The sequence below is a fragment of the Pagrus major genome, chromosome 2 (assembly GCF_040436345.1).
Source record: "Pagrus major chromosome 2, Pma_NU_1.0".
NCBI classification, from domain to species: Eukaryota; Metazoa; Chordata; class Actinopteri; order Spariformes; family Sparidae; genus Pagrus; species Pagrus major.
The window spans coordinates 4,806,619-4,823,270 of record NC_133216.1 but is presented as its reverse complement, the minus strand read 5'-3'; the positions used below and the strand labels follow the sequence as shown (position 1 = coordinate 4,823,270).

General features: G+C 38.8%; 1 protein-coding gene across 1 annotated transcript in view; it reads left to right on the top strand.

Annotated features, from left to right (window-relative positions):
• Positions 1–16,652, top strand: part of ryr1b (ryanodine receptor 1b (skeletal)) — a 70,410-nt gene that overhangs the window by 43,171 nt on the left and 10,587 nt on the right. The window contains 22 exon segments of the mRNA XM_073485278.1: positions 100–420; positions 546–786; positions 1,131–1,218; positions 1,320–1,412; positions 1,838–1,852; positions 4,041–4,211; positions 4,481–4,540; positions 4,641–4,775; positions 4,895–5,007; positions 5,137–5,233; positions 5,342–5,448; positions 5,540–5,591; positions 6,041–6,121; positions 9,343–9,442; positions 9,953–10,032; positions 10,182–10,258; positions 11,265–11,338; positions 11,812–11,829; positions 14,653–14,733; positions 15,045–15,133; positions 15,613–15,741; positions 16,236–16,340. Of these exon segments, the coding sequence (XP_073341379.1) occupies positions 100–420; positions 546–786; positions 1,131–1,218; positions 1,320–1,412; positions 1,838–1,852; positions 4,041–4,211; positions 4,481–4,540; positions 4,641–4,775; positions 4,895–5,007; positions 5,137–5,233; positions 5,342–5,448; positions 5,540–5,591; positions 6,041–6,121; positions 9,343–9,442; positions 9,953–10,032; positions 10,182–10,258; positions 11,265–11,338; positions 11,812–11,829; positions 14,653–14,733; positions 15,045–15,133; positions 15,613–15,741; positions 16,236–16,340 (2,327 nt within the window).

Here is a 16,652-nt window from a genome sequence, read left to right as displayed (position 1 = left end):
CTCCCTAGCACAACATTACATTGTTTTTTTTACTTTTTTGGTAATGATTAACTTGTTTCCTTAACTTTTGATTCATCTTTCCATTGTCTCTCTCCCCAGTTCTGGGTCTTCCAAACCAAGTGGAGGAGCTGTGTCCCGACATCCCAGAGCTGGAGATCCTGATGAAGGAGATCCATGACCTGGCTGAGTCTGGGGCTCGCTACACAGAAATGCCTCATGTGATTGAGATCACCCTGCCCATGTTGTGTAACTACCTCCCTCGCTGGTGGGAGAGGGGCCTGGAGAATTTCCCTGACATGGAAGGTCAGATCTGCACCTCTGTCACATCCGAGCATCTTAACCAGCTGCTGGGTAGCATCATGAAGATTGTGGTGAACAACCTGGGTATAGATGAGGCCTCCTGGATGAAGAGATTGGCAGGTCAGTGAGCAGAAGTTTCACAATAAGATTTTACAGATTTTCACAGCTAAACTTACATTTTCTTACTTACTTACTCACTCTCATTGCTGCTAACTACCGTTGATTCCCGTATATCCCTTGTCCAGTGTTCGCCCAGCCCATTGTAAGCAGAGCTAAACCAGAGATGCTTAAATCCCACTTCATCCCCACCATGGAAAAGCTGAAGAAGCGCTCTGGAAAGGTGGTGGCCGAGGAGGATCAGCTGCGCATGGAGGGCAAGACAGAGGTGGACAGTGAAAATGGGACCATTCGAGATGAATTTGCTGTGCTGTGTCGCGACCTGTATGCTCTCTACCCCTTGCTCATCCGCTACGTGGACAATAACAGGTAACTGAACTTACCAAAGTCATGAAAAATGTTTCAAACACATTACTGCTGTTGTGTTATTGCTGTTTAGTATCACAGTTAAGAATTTAGTTGACACTATTCTCCTGAGTGAGTATGGTTCTTCTTTTGTGGACACAATATTATTTGCATTTGATGTAAAGACTAAAATCTACCAAAGCAGAATGGTCAAATGTCATCAGTATAACATGTTTTAGGGTATGCTCACACAACCATGTTTGTGACCGTATTATTTCTGACAACAGCAAGAGTATACCTTTCCATTTCTTGACTGTGACTGAGCACTTGGGTTAAGCCATTGCTGTCATTGCTGTCTTTTTCTGTAGGGCGAGGTGGCTGACCTGTCCAGACCCAGATGCAGAGGAACTTTTTAGGATGGTGGGAGAGGTCTTCATTTACTGGTCCAAGTCCCATGTGAGTCCTCTGTTTTCTGTGATGTTTTCTGATTTAGTTTTTTCTATATTGTGATTTTTGTCTGTCCTTTGCCATCTCACATTTGACTTTGGTCATTACAGAACTTTAAGAGGGAGGAGCAGAACTTTGTAGTGATGAATGAGATCAACAACATGTCCTTCCTGACTGCTGACAGTAAGAGCAAGATGAGCAAGGTGAGAGTGGACAAGTAGACAAATGGTCAAGTAAAACATAGCCTGTTACTTACAGTAAATAGATGTCTTATTCGCTTACTCCATATCTTGAGCTGTAACTCATTAAGAAACTAAACTCTAATAATAATTAATATTCCACTAACACCACCCATTCCAAGCAGGGAAAGATTCAAGGAAACCCTTCTTGATCTATTGTCAGCTGTTGTTTCCTTTCTTTCCTTTAAGTTGCTATGGATAATAAAGTCAGGTAAATGATTATTATGTAAATAATAATAATTTTCTAGAATGTCAGAGTAATAGGTTATTACATAACTAATAACATCCCTTCACCAGGACAATGTAATAGTGTTTAGGCAGTAGTAGGAGTGTTGCTAACTGTGTTTTCTCCTTATATCCTGTGTCGGGGTTGGACGCTGGGCCACTAGGCCGGAGATGGAGAGGTTAGACTGTGTTTGTGCACGAGCGCTGTGCTGATCGCATGGCACCCTGAGTCTGAGGAGGCATTTCATCAAGCTCTCCCATGGATTACCACACTTCTTACACACAGACCCCAACATTCACACACATACATACACGCAAACACATAGTTACTATCAGGAAAAAAGACAAGATAAAATAAAATACGATGCGATACGATACGATACGGTCTTTTAATGATTCCCCGAAGTGGAAATTTGGGTGTGACAGCAGCACAAAGACAAAAATTAGTACAAGTTAGGGCTGCAGAATTAATCAAAATATTACTGAAGTCACAATTTGGCCAATTGCAATATGCAATTTGCAAAAGTTGGTATTTTTTGATAAAGGTCAAATGTGCGATGTACAGCATTATAAGAAAGTACTGTAGGGCTGCAGAGATGCCCTGGCCTCCAAATCTTGTTCTTCAGATGGAAGAAAACATGTACGCTTGGTACAGACCTCAACAAATGTCACATCAGCATTATTTAAACATTTTTTCAGTGAAAATGAGATTTGTGATACAAAAAAGAGTCATTCCCACTATTCATGAATCATATAGTTATCATCATGTCTGATCAAATAATTGTAAATTCATTTTTTTACTACCTTGTGCAGCCTTAGAAAAAAGAGGAACTTAAGAGGAAAATAAATAATTAAAAGTTTATGAAATCAAAATGAAAATAGGAGGACAGGATATAGCAGTACTCACAACTAGAGTTGTATTTAAACTAAGAGACAATATATTAATAGCAATATCATTATAATGCATATCTATGGGTGAAATGATTCTGTACAATGTAGATTTTGTCGAAAATGCTTATTTAAAGAGTATTTTCTATGAGTGGGACTTATTTGTGATTGTCTTGAAGTAATATTGAGTGTGAGTGTGCGTGTGTTAGCGATGTGTGTCTTTATTTTTATGTCTGTGTTTGTATATGTGTGAGTCGGGGTCTGGAGTGGCTTGATGAAAGCTCTTTGCTGTAGATCGTAGTGGCCTGAGAGGTTTCATGGTGCTTGGCTGAGCAGTTGTGTATTTAATTTGGAGTGAACGCTCCTGCAGCCAAGCACCATCACCCTATTCTCTTTGATTAATAAACAGTTTGCCTTTAGATCGTCCCTATTGGATACAACTGTGGAGCCGATGCTACTGTGCCATCTGTGATGTTAAAATGTTGTTGTTGACGCTTGGATTTTTTTCAGCTTTTGTGGTAAAGATTCCTGCGCTGGTGGACTCTTCTCTTTTCCATATTATCATTGACTTTGTGTCCACTACTTGTTTACACCAAAAAGCTATGAACCCTCCCTCCCTGTCATTAGATTCACATATTCCATATATGTAGCATATGTTGCTAGCTGGGTGTTGGTGGAAACTGGAGCTAGCTTGACATCACCAGATAGCTGTCATCATATTTACTAACTGGACTCGTTCCTTCATGTCTAATTCATTGACACCATTAAAGTGTTAAATCATTGAATATCTAATAACTGTTTGATGTTTTTCATGGTTGCTGTAAGATAAATAAGAAAACCTCCTCTCCTTGACTATCAGATGGTCATTACTGTAGTGAGCTTCTGTTACCTGATCATCACAACGCCTCTCTCTGCCCAAAGAGTAGATTTATCTACATACACACACACCATGCACACTGAGGGCAGAGAGGGTGCTGTGAGGCCAGACAACAGTCAGTAATGAGCATTGAAAGCCTCTGGACAGGAGTGTATGAGAAGAGCTCCAGGGCGATGGAGCTGACCCCATAGACTTGTGCTGTTCTGTGTGCTATCCAATGGGCAGGATGTGCCCTGTGTGGCCTCTGCACTACTAACAGTGAGGCTGCATTGTGTGTAGCGACTGTAGCTGATGCAGCAATGAAGCACCTGAAACACCACTAGAAGTTTTAGAAGACAATGTAGTTGTTGGTCTGTCTTATTTCAGCTGATGAAAAATCACTTTCATTTAGTTGCTGAAACACTTTATCAGCATGCTGTGATCTTTTTGCAAAATGTGACTAGGCCGTTGGTTCAATCTCCTGTGTTTTCTTACTTCATCACTCAAAAGCCTCTGATGTCACAAAAAATATTTTATGAAAAGGAAATGCTTGATGTCTGAGGCGCAGGTGTATGTAAATGTAACAGTGAGGCATCAGTGTGAACTTTTCTTTCTCTCTTTAGTCTGGGGGCTCAGAGCAGGAGCGTACCAAGAAGAAGCGGCGGGGGGACCGCTACTCTGTGCAGACCTCCCTTATCGTTGCAGCATTAAAGAAGCTGCTTCCCATCGGCCTCAATATGTGCTCCCCTGCAGACCAGGAGCTCATCAATCTTGCCAAGATCAGATACTCACTGGTACTGTAAAGTGTTTCAAGCCAACTTGCTGACTGTATTTTGTCCCACCATGGGAAAACTGGCGCATTCTTCATTTGATTTATTTGATTTATAAAAGTATGTGAAAATGATCCTATGAAGTCACATTTGTCTACATTCACGGAGTTCAGTTTCTTTTTCCTTTTGAAACTCAGTATACTGTTCTTTACTAAACCCTAATATGTTTTTGATTGTCTTGAGTAAAAGATGAAAGATCATTGTCCTCTGAATCTTGGTCTCTTTCCTTGTAGAAAGACACAGATGAAGAGGTGCGGGAGTTCTTGCACAACAATCTGCATCTGCAAGGGAAGGTGGTAGACTCTTAAATTGTTTTACATATTGAAGAAAATAAATATAAAAAAAAAAACACTATCTTAATATCTTTACATACATTATACATATTGGTTCCAGGTGGAGGACCCAGCTATGCGCTGGCAGATGGCTCTTTATAAGGAGATGGCAGGAAAGGCTGAAGATGCAGAGGATCCTGAGAAGGTGGTTAAAAGGGTACAAGAGGTGTCTGCTGTCCTTTACCACATTGAGGTGGTGAGTAGAAGACAAGCCAAGTGTCCTGCCAGCAAAGAAACATATTTAAGCTTTAAACTTCAGCTTTTGTAAATATTTTCAGGAACAATTTGTTCAGTGGACATTTTTTCTTGCTATAGACAGAGCATCCCTTCAAGTCAAAGAAAATGGTGTGGCACAAGCTGCTGTCCAAACAGCGTCGCAGGGCAGTTGTGGCCTGTTTCAGGATGACGCCCCTGTACAACATCCCCACGTAAGGATTCCCTTCATACTCACTAACAAAACAACCTATTAAGATCAGAAGGCTTTACATGCGTCATCACAACCCTTCTGAATTAAGTTTTAATTATGTAGTAAGTCTTAAATATCGGTCCTCACACAGGCACAGGGCAACCAACATGTTCTTGGACGCCTACAAGCGCAACTGGTTGGAGACTGAGGGTTATTCATTTGAGGACAAGATGATTGATGACTTATCAGTAAGTCATCCTCCCTTTAATTCTGAGTCACACAGTTGGCATTAATGGCATATTGGTATATAGGAAGGTTTTTGTCAAGATTCATGTTATCTCCAATAATTAAATTAGAAAGCCATGGAGGAAGAGGAGGAAGAGGAAGAGGAGACTGAGACGAAGCCTGACCCCCTTCATCAGCTGATTCTTCATTTCAGCCGTACAGCTCTCACAGAAAAGACGTAAGAGCATCTGGCTTCTTCTGCATTGCGCCTTTGTTACCTGTCTCTGAGTAGGACTCACTGATTCCTGTAATGTGATGTCTCATTTCAGTAAACTTGACGTTGACCATCTCTATATGTCTTATGCGGATATTATGGCAAAGGTAAGTGAGCAGCACCTTAAACTTTTGTTCCGTGAGCACAATGTCTTGAGATTTTAAGTGTGCGTTTTGTGCATTAGAAATAATAGAAATACTGAATTACCTGGAGACATTGGAAACAGACATTTCAATTGCACAGCAGAAAGTATGGTGTTGCATAATGTACATTTGCTTTCAACACAATCTATTTGGGTTGATCCCAATTTAATTTCTTATCCCAACCCTCTCTAGCCCTTTTCATTTGACCAAGACCTTGCTCAAAACCTTACAATTTATTTTAGTTTTACTACTACTAAACCTAGCTGATATCGGTTTACTTGCCTTTACCTATTAAACCTTGTGAATTTGTTTTGAGATTATTTTCAGCATTGCATAAAACCTTTTTATTACAAGGCGTGTAAGATTGCTAATTATGTGTGATCTCTTATGTCCTATGTCTCATCTACCTCCAGAGCTGTCACATTGGTGAGGAAGACGAAGGGGGAGAACAGGAGGGGGAGGAGCCATCCTTTGAGGTGCGACAGACAGAGATGGTATGGGGGGACCAGGGGAAGGGGACACAGGGGAGTCAGCGGAGAAGCAACTCCCCACGCAGTGATCACACCAGGGCATCACACTCGGCACACCCCCCCAACCCACCATTTGCTACAACATTTCTCTTTTATTCTCTTCCTGTCTGCTCTCACTTCTTCACTCACACCACTTGTCTATTTCCTGCTATGGTGGACTGACCTGTGCATGCCTTTGCTGGACTCTTCCCACCAGTCGGATCAATGTTGCGGACTCAATTTGTTTTATTTGCTAAATTGCATGACTTGAGTGCAGAGAGATGGTGCAGCTAAAGACAACAAAATGAAACCCAGGTCAAAACAAACCACTGAGTCTTTTTGCCAGCTGCATCATTTCAGAAACATAATTTCCAAGTCTGATGTGATTCTGAATTTTTAGGAGTTGATAGACTAAGTTGATCACATCTCACAAGATATTCGCTAGAAATGTGTTGCCAGCATACCATTGTTATCGGTTGTGCACACAGCCCTGCTCCACAGACACACACAAGGCTTTTTTTAAGTGGCAGCACCTGTCGTGACGAGTCTAAGGGTGATTGGATCTATCACAGAATAGCTGCTAAATTCAGCAGCATATCAATACATTTGCAGGACACTATTTGAAAACAATTAAGTGAAAAATGAACGCCATTTCAGTTCTACTGAACCTAAAACAAAAACTGCGAGTTAAAAAAAAAGATTTTTCTTTCTTTCTGTCTTTCTACTTAAATATGACTTAGCCAGCGCAAAACCTGCACAGTTATGGACAAAAATAATCATAAGTGTCTAAATAAACAATAACTTAGTAAATCAACTCCTTAATATGGTGATTTGAATGAATATCTCAATGATTTGTTTTACCTTAAAAGCCAGATTTGGACCCTGTAATGTAGCTATAGAGATTCATGGCTTTTCCTGGAGGGTAGCATCGCAATCATTGCACTGCACATTTCTTAACGTACTATAATAATCCCTTCGATGTTGATTATAAACATTATTTCCATGTAATGAACATTATTACTATTCCTTTTTGGTCCCTGATATGTGCTCAGAAACGTGATGTTGCTATCCAAGACTTAATTGAGCAGCTCTTTTTGGAAACTGATGATAGTTATCAAGCGAAGCCATGCAGAAGATTTCCTAACAGTAAAACCAGCTCTCTTGTACTGATCTTGTGTGTCTGTGGTAAGTCTCTCCTAGATTTGCACCACCTTTTTCCCGACTCACATCGTCCTGTACTCACTTGCTAATTGGTCTGTGTTCACCTTTATGGACTCACCTGGTAACTTTAATTCAAAATCTAACAACTGGCAAGTTAACGGATTTTGTTTGTCTTTACTTTGAATTTGAAAATGTCTCCCTCTCTGTGCTCACCAAGGACTACAGTAAAAGCCTGCACAGTCAGCCGTGCATACACTGTCCCAAACACAAGCACACAAATTCATGCAAATACACGCTGCATCATTCACACAAACACACACACACACACACACACACACACACACACACATACTCATACCCATAATCTCATTGAATCTCTTTTCACTCACCACACAGACACATCATTTGCTCGAAAGTTGAGCAGAACCTCTAACTAGAAAAAAAGTTTCTCTGTAACTTTTGAAAACACAGTCAGGCTTACGAGGGAGGGGGGCGGAGGGAGGGGTAGAATCAGTTCTGGGTGCTTTGGTTGGGGCTTTATGCATGGTTTGCAGTGGGTGGGTCAGATCTAACCTCTTTTGTCAACAGGATGGTTGTCAGCAGCTATATTGTATGATGATTTGTAGCAAAGAGAGTTATGTACTGTAGTTTGATAGAGGACAGTGAAGAGCAGTGAAGTAGAGTGCTGTATTATCTAGCAGCATTAAAGAAACCAGAAAGAAAGATGATATTACAACAGTGTAATAGTGTAATAGTGTACACTACTATTACACCCGTGTAAAACTAACAACAAGATAAAACTATATACTGTATATTACAGTACATTGTATACAAACAGTATACAATATCTATACAGGGAAACACATATGATAAAACAATTTTACTAAGATCATACTGAACTTTTTTTTTTGCAATTAGATATTGAATCAAAATCTCATCATTTACTTTTTAGCTGAAAGACCATCCCTGCAATTGTGATCTTAGAACATTAAATATCAAAATCTAAGACTTGTTATGTTGCTTTAAGTAAATCTGAAAATGATTATCTTACAGGAGGCGATTGTCATGGCTTCACAAGAGTACAGTGCTAACTGACTTATAGTCAATTTGAGTAAAAGCCTTTGCCTGAATTTCAGCTAAAGTTTACAGTAATATCCTGTAGTTAAACCTAAATCAGAAAGGAACCACATGATGCTGCTGGAGGTAGTGTAACTGTAGGCCTTTTAGATAGCTGACACTCAGTTGTAATGCCGGAAGCAGGATATGCATGCTGTGTTACTACAACTACTGTTGCTTACTCGTAAAAATGTGTGAAATGTGTGTTTTATGCTCCGGGAAGAAATGTTTGCTGCCATCGAACGTTTGCTGCCTCTGAATGATGTCAAGAGCTGGTGTAACTGTTTACATCACTAATACACATCGTGTTCAAATGGAAGAGAGTGTGTGTGTGTGTCTGTGTGTGTTGCTGTATTTCTATCTTTGTGAGGTTTCATATGAGTTTTGGTCTTTTAGATTTGGCTTTTCCATGAAAAGAGGCCAGTGCTGCAGCCAGCTCCTGAGCCCACATCATGATCTTGATCAATTTACATCAGCAAAACAGTGATTTTTTTAAATAACAGGTTCATTTAGGACCCTGAAAGGAACAGTTCAACATTTGGAGAAATATAAATGATAGCTATCTTGGCTACAGTCTAGCTTAATACAAAGAGCAGATGCAGCAAGCTTAACTCTCTCATGAGCGCAAAAAAATCTAAAACTGCATAATTTATAATCTTCTTAAGACATTGAGATTTTAGTTGTTGCAGCTATTTCTTCGTGCACACCCATGTTTTTGTTCACCCAGCACATCTGCCCAACATCAGGACCAACTGTATTTGTTTAAGGAGATACCGTAGTGCTGAATCTGGCAACCTCACTATGAGGATGATTCATTAGGACAGAGGAGGAGGATGTTTGTTCATTTGTGTGTGATTGAGTGAGTGTGGGGGGCAGTGCAGCCTTTGTTGACAGGGTTACAGCTGTGTCCTTCCTGCTCTGCTCCACAGGAAAAGGAGATGGAGAAACAGAGGCTTCTGTACCAGCAGTCCCGTCTACACAACCGTGGGGCTGCTGAAATGGTGCTGCAGATGATCAGTGCCTGTAAAGGTAGCTGCTGTACCCACTCACACATATGGACTTGAACACTGACACACAAGTTTTTGTCACTTTCATGCCTAATTTCCCATGAATGATATATTGCCCATCTGGACAAATCTGTAGCAATTATTTTTTTGAGCTGTGTAACTATTACTGTACCCCCTTGCCCATTTTCTTTGGATGCCAGGATTGAAATGTTAAGTCAAAATCAGATCAGTGGTGTTTGAGATATTAAAGAGAATTATGTAGATTTTGGACCTTGCCTCAAGAGGTGAATTATGAAAATGTCAAAAAAATAGTGGAGAGGTCATTCTCCCAGGTTTCAGGGTACACAAATGCCAGATCAGCTTTTTAGATACTAGCATTGAGTAATACAATGTACAGTTTTGTGTAACAAGATTATAAAGTCGTAAGTAGTCAGATATATGTTTTGTGATCGCAGAGATGATCTATCTCTACTTTGATTTCATTGTTGGGTCAAAACCTGTTGGAAACCACCGATGTATGGTTTTATTTCAGGTGAACCCGGAGCCATGGTTTCTTCCACACTCAAACTGGGAATCTCCATCCTCAACGGAGGCAACAGTGATGTACAGCAGGTACTGTAAATAGACAACGTGCAAGTTTTATATACATTTTAGATAACTTAACTAAATTTTCTTTTTCTCAACAGTATGATCTTAATCTTTGTGGTAGATTTCTGTTGACAAGAACATCTTTTGTGTTCTCTCTTCCTGTCTGTGTGCAGAGAATGCTGGACTATCTGAAGGATAAAAAGGATGTGGGATTCTTCCTTAGCGTTCAGTCTCTGATGCAGACCTGCAGGTCTGTAATGCATTTACAGGTTTTTTTGACAGTATACTGTGATTGACTGACAGCAGAGATTAGAGCAGTATTTCAAATAAATGTATTTAAGATATGTATTGAATTACTTTTGAGAATTTTCGCATTTGTATTTTGCTTAGCAGAAACAAAAGATAGTATTTGTCACAACACACTTCAAGAGCTTTTATATGCTTATTTAAAACACTAAAACACATTAATGTATACCAGTGCAGTGCCCCTTCAAAATGTACCTGTTCGATTGCTTGACCTCTGGTATTGGTCACTGCAGTTTTCCTGAGATCCACTCATCCAACCTACGTCACACTCCACACTGATTGCAAGGAGTGATCAAAACGTTACCATTAAAAATGAAATTAGCTGATAGTTAGGTATAACCGGCGCCTATACTTCAGCCTGGCTTGTAGCTGGTATCTCATGTTCATGCTCAGCTGTTTCAGAAGTCGTGTTAAGTAACTACCAATGAAAACCCTATGTTTCCAAGTTTTTCTGCTTCATAGTAGACGCTTTAAAATAAATATATACTGGGGGACATTTATTGTGAAGGATTTATAGGAAATGGGTTCATCACCAAAAAGATAGAAAGAGGAGAGTAGAGAGAAAAGTTTTTACAGCCGCTTCTTTGACCACTACTCAAAATAAGCGTGTCATTAAAGATATTCAAGTGGTTAGCCCTGTTGTCATGGAAATAAAAAAATAAGATTTGGATCAATCTCTCAGACCAGAGCTCATCTTTTCATTGTTGGGAGGTCTCACCCACATTGAGGTGACTGAATGCCTAAAATGTGATAATATCAGTTTTTATGGAATGTTTTTTTTTAATTTTCAGATTATTTATTAATTGTATGACGATTAAATATATTTCCTGATGTCCGTACTTTGTATTTTATTTGATACATTTAATAAACAAGGATTTGTAATTTGCAAACTAGATACTTTTTGATGTAGTTGTTCCCATCCCTGCTGACTGAGTATTTGATGTTGACAGCGTTTTGGACCTGAATGCTTTTGAGAGACAGAACAAGGCAGAGGGACTTGGGATGGTTTCAGAGGAAGGCACCAGTGAGTATGGTCTACAGCTTCTTACTGACACACACTACTGTATGTGAACGCACAGGTCATACACACTGTTGCATTTACATACACACAGACACACTCTGCCACATATTTGTTCTCCTACTTAATTTTGCATTGGTTTGTTATATAATCTGACACTTTTCTAGTTCCAGTGTGTAGTCCATTATTGTATGCATTTGTGTGTGTCTAAGTGTGCCTGTTTGTGGATGCCGGTTTGCAGGTATGTTTTCATGGAATTGTGTTGGGACCATGACTCTTGTATAAGTCACAGCATTTTGACTGTTGATGTATGGTGATGATCTGTTTATCACTCACTGACAGCCATGAGATTTCTGGACTCACTGCGTCTCTCTTTGTCTTTCTCTCTCCTACATCTTGTTTACTTTGCCCGTTTCAACCCTTTACCCCTCACACCTATGTCCTACCCACTGTCAATTTGCTGCTCTTGCGGTTCTCAGATAAGAAGCTAGAACGTGGTAAATGAAACTTTGCTCTCATATATTTTCTTTCTTTCTTTCTCTCTTTTCTGTCCTCTCTGTCTCTCTTAGCTCTTAATCACCTGACTAGTCTTTTCCTTGCTGTGAATTTAATATGCATTTCATTTCACACTCAAGGACTCAATGAAATGAAACTTTATACTCACTGAAACCTTGCAATGATACATATGCTGCTGTAGCTGTACTTGTACAGTACCGGTAATTGTATCTTTGCGTTTTTCCTCTTGAAGTGATTTTAAAGTTTGATTTTCATCCTTGAGTGTTTTATCACAGATCTACTGTAACTCTGACACACTTGATCAATGGGAAGGAAAGGCAGTAACCTAATTCTTCCTCTCCCACTTATGTAGATCATAGAGAACTACATTGACCCAGTGTCCTAGAAACTCTGAAATGAATTGCAGCAGCAGTCAGGACTCTCGTAAGCTCTGTATAGCTCTTATTCGCATTATTCAAATATAGTTGGTTTGGCTGTTTTATGGTAATTTGTCCAAGGTTGACCCACAAAGCTGGACCATCTGTGAAAAACAAATGCACAAAAGTCCTTGCATTCCCTAAAATACCCTATACGTTCTGCTTATTTTGATTTAATCCTCCCGTATCACAACAGTGTCATGGGATTTTCTGTGGAAAATCAGGTCACAAAATTCAATTGTGGCTTTGTTGTTTGGAAAGACTCAACAAGGCGATCTTCCAAGTCAACAGGGTACGTTAAAGTTAAAAGTGTAAAACGTTTGCTGATCCTGCAAAGCATTTGGTAGCACTGAGGATAGCACAGACTTTCCCAATTCTTTGTCTCATATAGTAGGATATCATAAAGTAAAAAATAATTAGAGAAGATAACTAGAAAACAGACAAAATAAAAGAGAAAAAAAGGCCGAAATGCTACACAGAACAAATCTGTCTAGCTAATTTCACATAGTATAGTATATGAACACAGTACTCTCAGCCTAATGCTTAATGTATATAATGCAAAACATGATAGTGTTAATTGTTAGAGTAATAAAACTGTTGCTGAATCATGTAACCTGTAATAATGTATTTTATACTCCTAACCTATTGACTCTGTTGTATGTGATCCTGCACCTTTGCTTGCTATGGATACTGGATTATTTAACTATAGTCACTGTGATTATCCCCGGGACTGTGTCCTTGTTAAACACTATAGGAAAATACGATACCCATAATCATGGCCACAGTTTTGCTTTGTTTTGTTTTTGTACCGTCACGGTGTAGTCTGAGCATGCTTGTGCATTTTTGACGAAGACCGTTTCTGATGGCATGCTATCGCAGGACTATAAAATGTGTGTTTTGTAATGAATGAGATTTAAAATGTAAAAAAGTGCAATATTTAAATCAAAACATACTTATAGTTAATACTATAGTTAATGAACTGCCCACACTTAAAAAAAAGCTACTGACTTGCTGTAAGAAGATAACTCGCCATTCTTTATTTCCACCCTGACAACAGCAGGGATAAGCTGATTCTGCATTTTAGCGTGGATTGAGTGTTTTCTCCCAAACATCCATACTCATATCTTGTTGGAGTTTGAAGAGTTCAGTAGATCTGTCCTGCATGTGTGTGTGCTCTGAAGTTATCTCTGTGTTTCTGTGTTTCACTGTCTACATTCGTGTCACAAGTGTTTGCTCAGTTGTATTTTTATATATGTGTTATTCCCTGGTTTCCTGTCTTCATTTATTTGTGTGTTCCCTGTCCATTTCAAAGTGATGTGAGTGTTTGATCTGTTTACTTTTTGAATAGATGTTTTTGTAAAAAAAAAAAAAAGAAAGAAAAAAAAGAAACAGGAGAGCTAGACAGAGGTAAAGTTTGGGGGAGGGAACAGGAAGAAAAACCAAAAGTTGCTTTTGGTTTTTCCAGCATGGAAGCTTCAGCCTCCACTTCCTGCTGACAAATGGACTCAAAGGTCTCTGTGGTTTTACTAAGATATTCTAATGAAAGAAGGGGAGTGGTCTGAGGTGATGTACTTACAGTTTTACTGTTTTTGTAACGCCCATGTGTGTACACACTTATACACAGTCACTGACACTTGCATAAAATCATGCATACATATAATAAAAATACACTAATCAATCTCAGTGTCATTACACACACACTCTGTGCTTCAGTTTTATTTACTGTTGTAGATAAGATTTTATGCTTATTGACAATATTTTACTACTAAATCTGGCTCTGCACTGGAGTATTTTACAACGTTTACTGTGTATCAGTAGATGTAAAGTTAGATATTCATAATCACCATTTCACCAGTGTGGATTCTTAATTAAACACCGTTGATGCTTTATTCTAAAAATCTAATCTGAATACTAAGATGGAGATATTACCAGTGTATTGTTTTACTGCGGGAACCTTGTTGTTCCTTTTAGTAAGAACTTAATATATCTGAATAAAAAGCAATGAGAAATGCCATTTGCAGGAATCGTAAACTATAGTTTGCAATTGATTTTGTTGGTAACATTTTTTCTTGTTCTTTAATTTTATAGTTTTTAAAGTGATATAACAGATATCTTGCATGACAGTAAGAGGAAAATGCTCAGATTCAGGAGCACAATAATTCAAGAGAAAATTCAAATGTTTAATAGCCTTGGGATAAATACTTAAGTAAAAAAAAGTTAAATACACTGGTATTTTCTTATATCACACCTAATTCCATGTGTTTATTTGTGTTTACCACTGCGACTCTAACCAATAACACAGCAAAGTTACATATATACCCAGTACTGGGACTGTTGAAAGCTTCTTCTGCACAGAGTAATTTTCTTTTCCTGTGTTCCTCTGCCCAGATGAGAAAGTGATGGCGGACGATGAATTTACGTGTGACCTCTTCCGCTTCCTCCAACTACTGTGTGAGGGCCACAATAACGGTGAGTCTCTTTACCAAACACCAGGCGGTTTAAAGTGACCTTCCAGCAAGGAGAGCACTCGCTCACTTCCTTACACTGTACAGTTGGAGAGAATGAACCGCTGTCCTACATTTATCTTGTATGTATTGTGTACTTATGCTTTGCCCGCTGCCTGGATTGTGAAAGGTAGATACTGACATTTAGGGACGCTCTGTTTTTTTTACTGATGGTAAAAGAAGTAACCCCACTCATTATTTGGTTACCATTTATGAAATTGACGGAATTTAATTGTTGAAAACTCAAAATTAAATGCATTTTTTTTCCACTTTCAGATTTCCAGAACTACCTGAGAACTCAGACAGGCAGCACCACAACCATCAATGTTATCATCTGCACTGTGGACTACCTGCTTCGACTACAGGTCAGTCTGATTTACTGATAGTGGTTCTCTGATCTTACTCCCTTTGATTTCCGACCATAGCCTCCTTTCTAATAGATTTATAGATTTTGCACAAACCCACATTGTTTCAGTGCTTCTTGTTGAATTATATCTTCAAAACAAGAAACCACTTTCACTGTCAATGTTTTTTTTGAGAGATGTTTGGATCTCAACCAGAACACATACATTTATTTTGGAAATATCGTTTTTTTGTTTTTTTTGTTTTAGTATACTAAAGTATGATTAAAATTAGGTAAACATAAAGTCAGTTTTATAAATGAGCAACTTAGTATTTCTGTGCTGTGTGTAAAATATACCTTATCTTCTCTGTTTTAAAAGTATATATCTTTCTTCTATTTCTGTCTTTCACTAAAGACAGATCTATCATTTTTTTTGGTTCCATAGTAATAACGAATTTAAAGGTAACACCGTGTTTTTTTCCTCCTCCTTCCTGTATATAGGAGTCAATCAGTGACTTTTACTGGTACTACTCAGGAAAAGACATTATTGATGAGCCTGGTAAGAGGAATTTCTCCAAAGCAATGACCGTGGCTAAGCAGGTCTTCAACAGCTTGACTGAGTACATCCAGGTGAGAGAGTTTTTGTATGAATGATAAATAGAGTACATGTTGATTTATAATGCAAAGCAAAATTTCAAGGGGGCTCCACGGGTCCGGCTGGGGCAGGGGTTAAATTTCTGGTAGCGACCACATTACACACATTACACACATTACGTGGAAATTGGCCTTTTGGGCTGAGAAAAGAAAAGGCAACGAAATACAGTAACTCCAATTAACTATCACTGTAAAACCTGCTTCTCCAGATACATTTTAATGTTTGGATATGCTTAAACCAAATTATAACGCAGTTAACCAAACAAACCATCGGATGAACCAAATCGCGTCACTTCCAATGAAGCGAAATTGACAATGAAGCCGGATTTTAAACTTCTGTCCCCACTGAAAATACCTCCTCGTGAAATTTTGTTTCAGAACATTAACTTTGAAACAAAAGACAATGTTTAAATATTTATTTGCTAACATGCATCCATACATTTTCAATATTGTGTTCTTGTGTCTGACAGGGTCCATGCACTGGTAACCAGCAGTCTCTGGCCCACAGCAGGTTGTGGGACGCTGTTGTGGGTTTCCTACACGTCTTTGCTCACATGATGATGAAACTTGCTCAGGTAAGAAACTTCCCAATAAATGTTTATTTTTAACCTTTTTCTAGCCAAAATACAGCATATATTTCCCTGTGTATTTCATGGGTCTGTAGAGAATCCAGAAAATTCAGCATTTTGAATGGTCCAATAATTTGTTTGTTGTTTTCCAGTTTACGAAAAGATGAATACAAACAATTTGGAGATAGATGTTTATACATTTCCGAATGGTATATTTTAATACATTTGCCGCCTTTGAGTATACTAATTTTGTGAACTGTTTCTCTTATGGTTCCTGCAGAGTAAAGTATGTATTCATTTGATTTTTCTTTTGTCTAA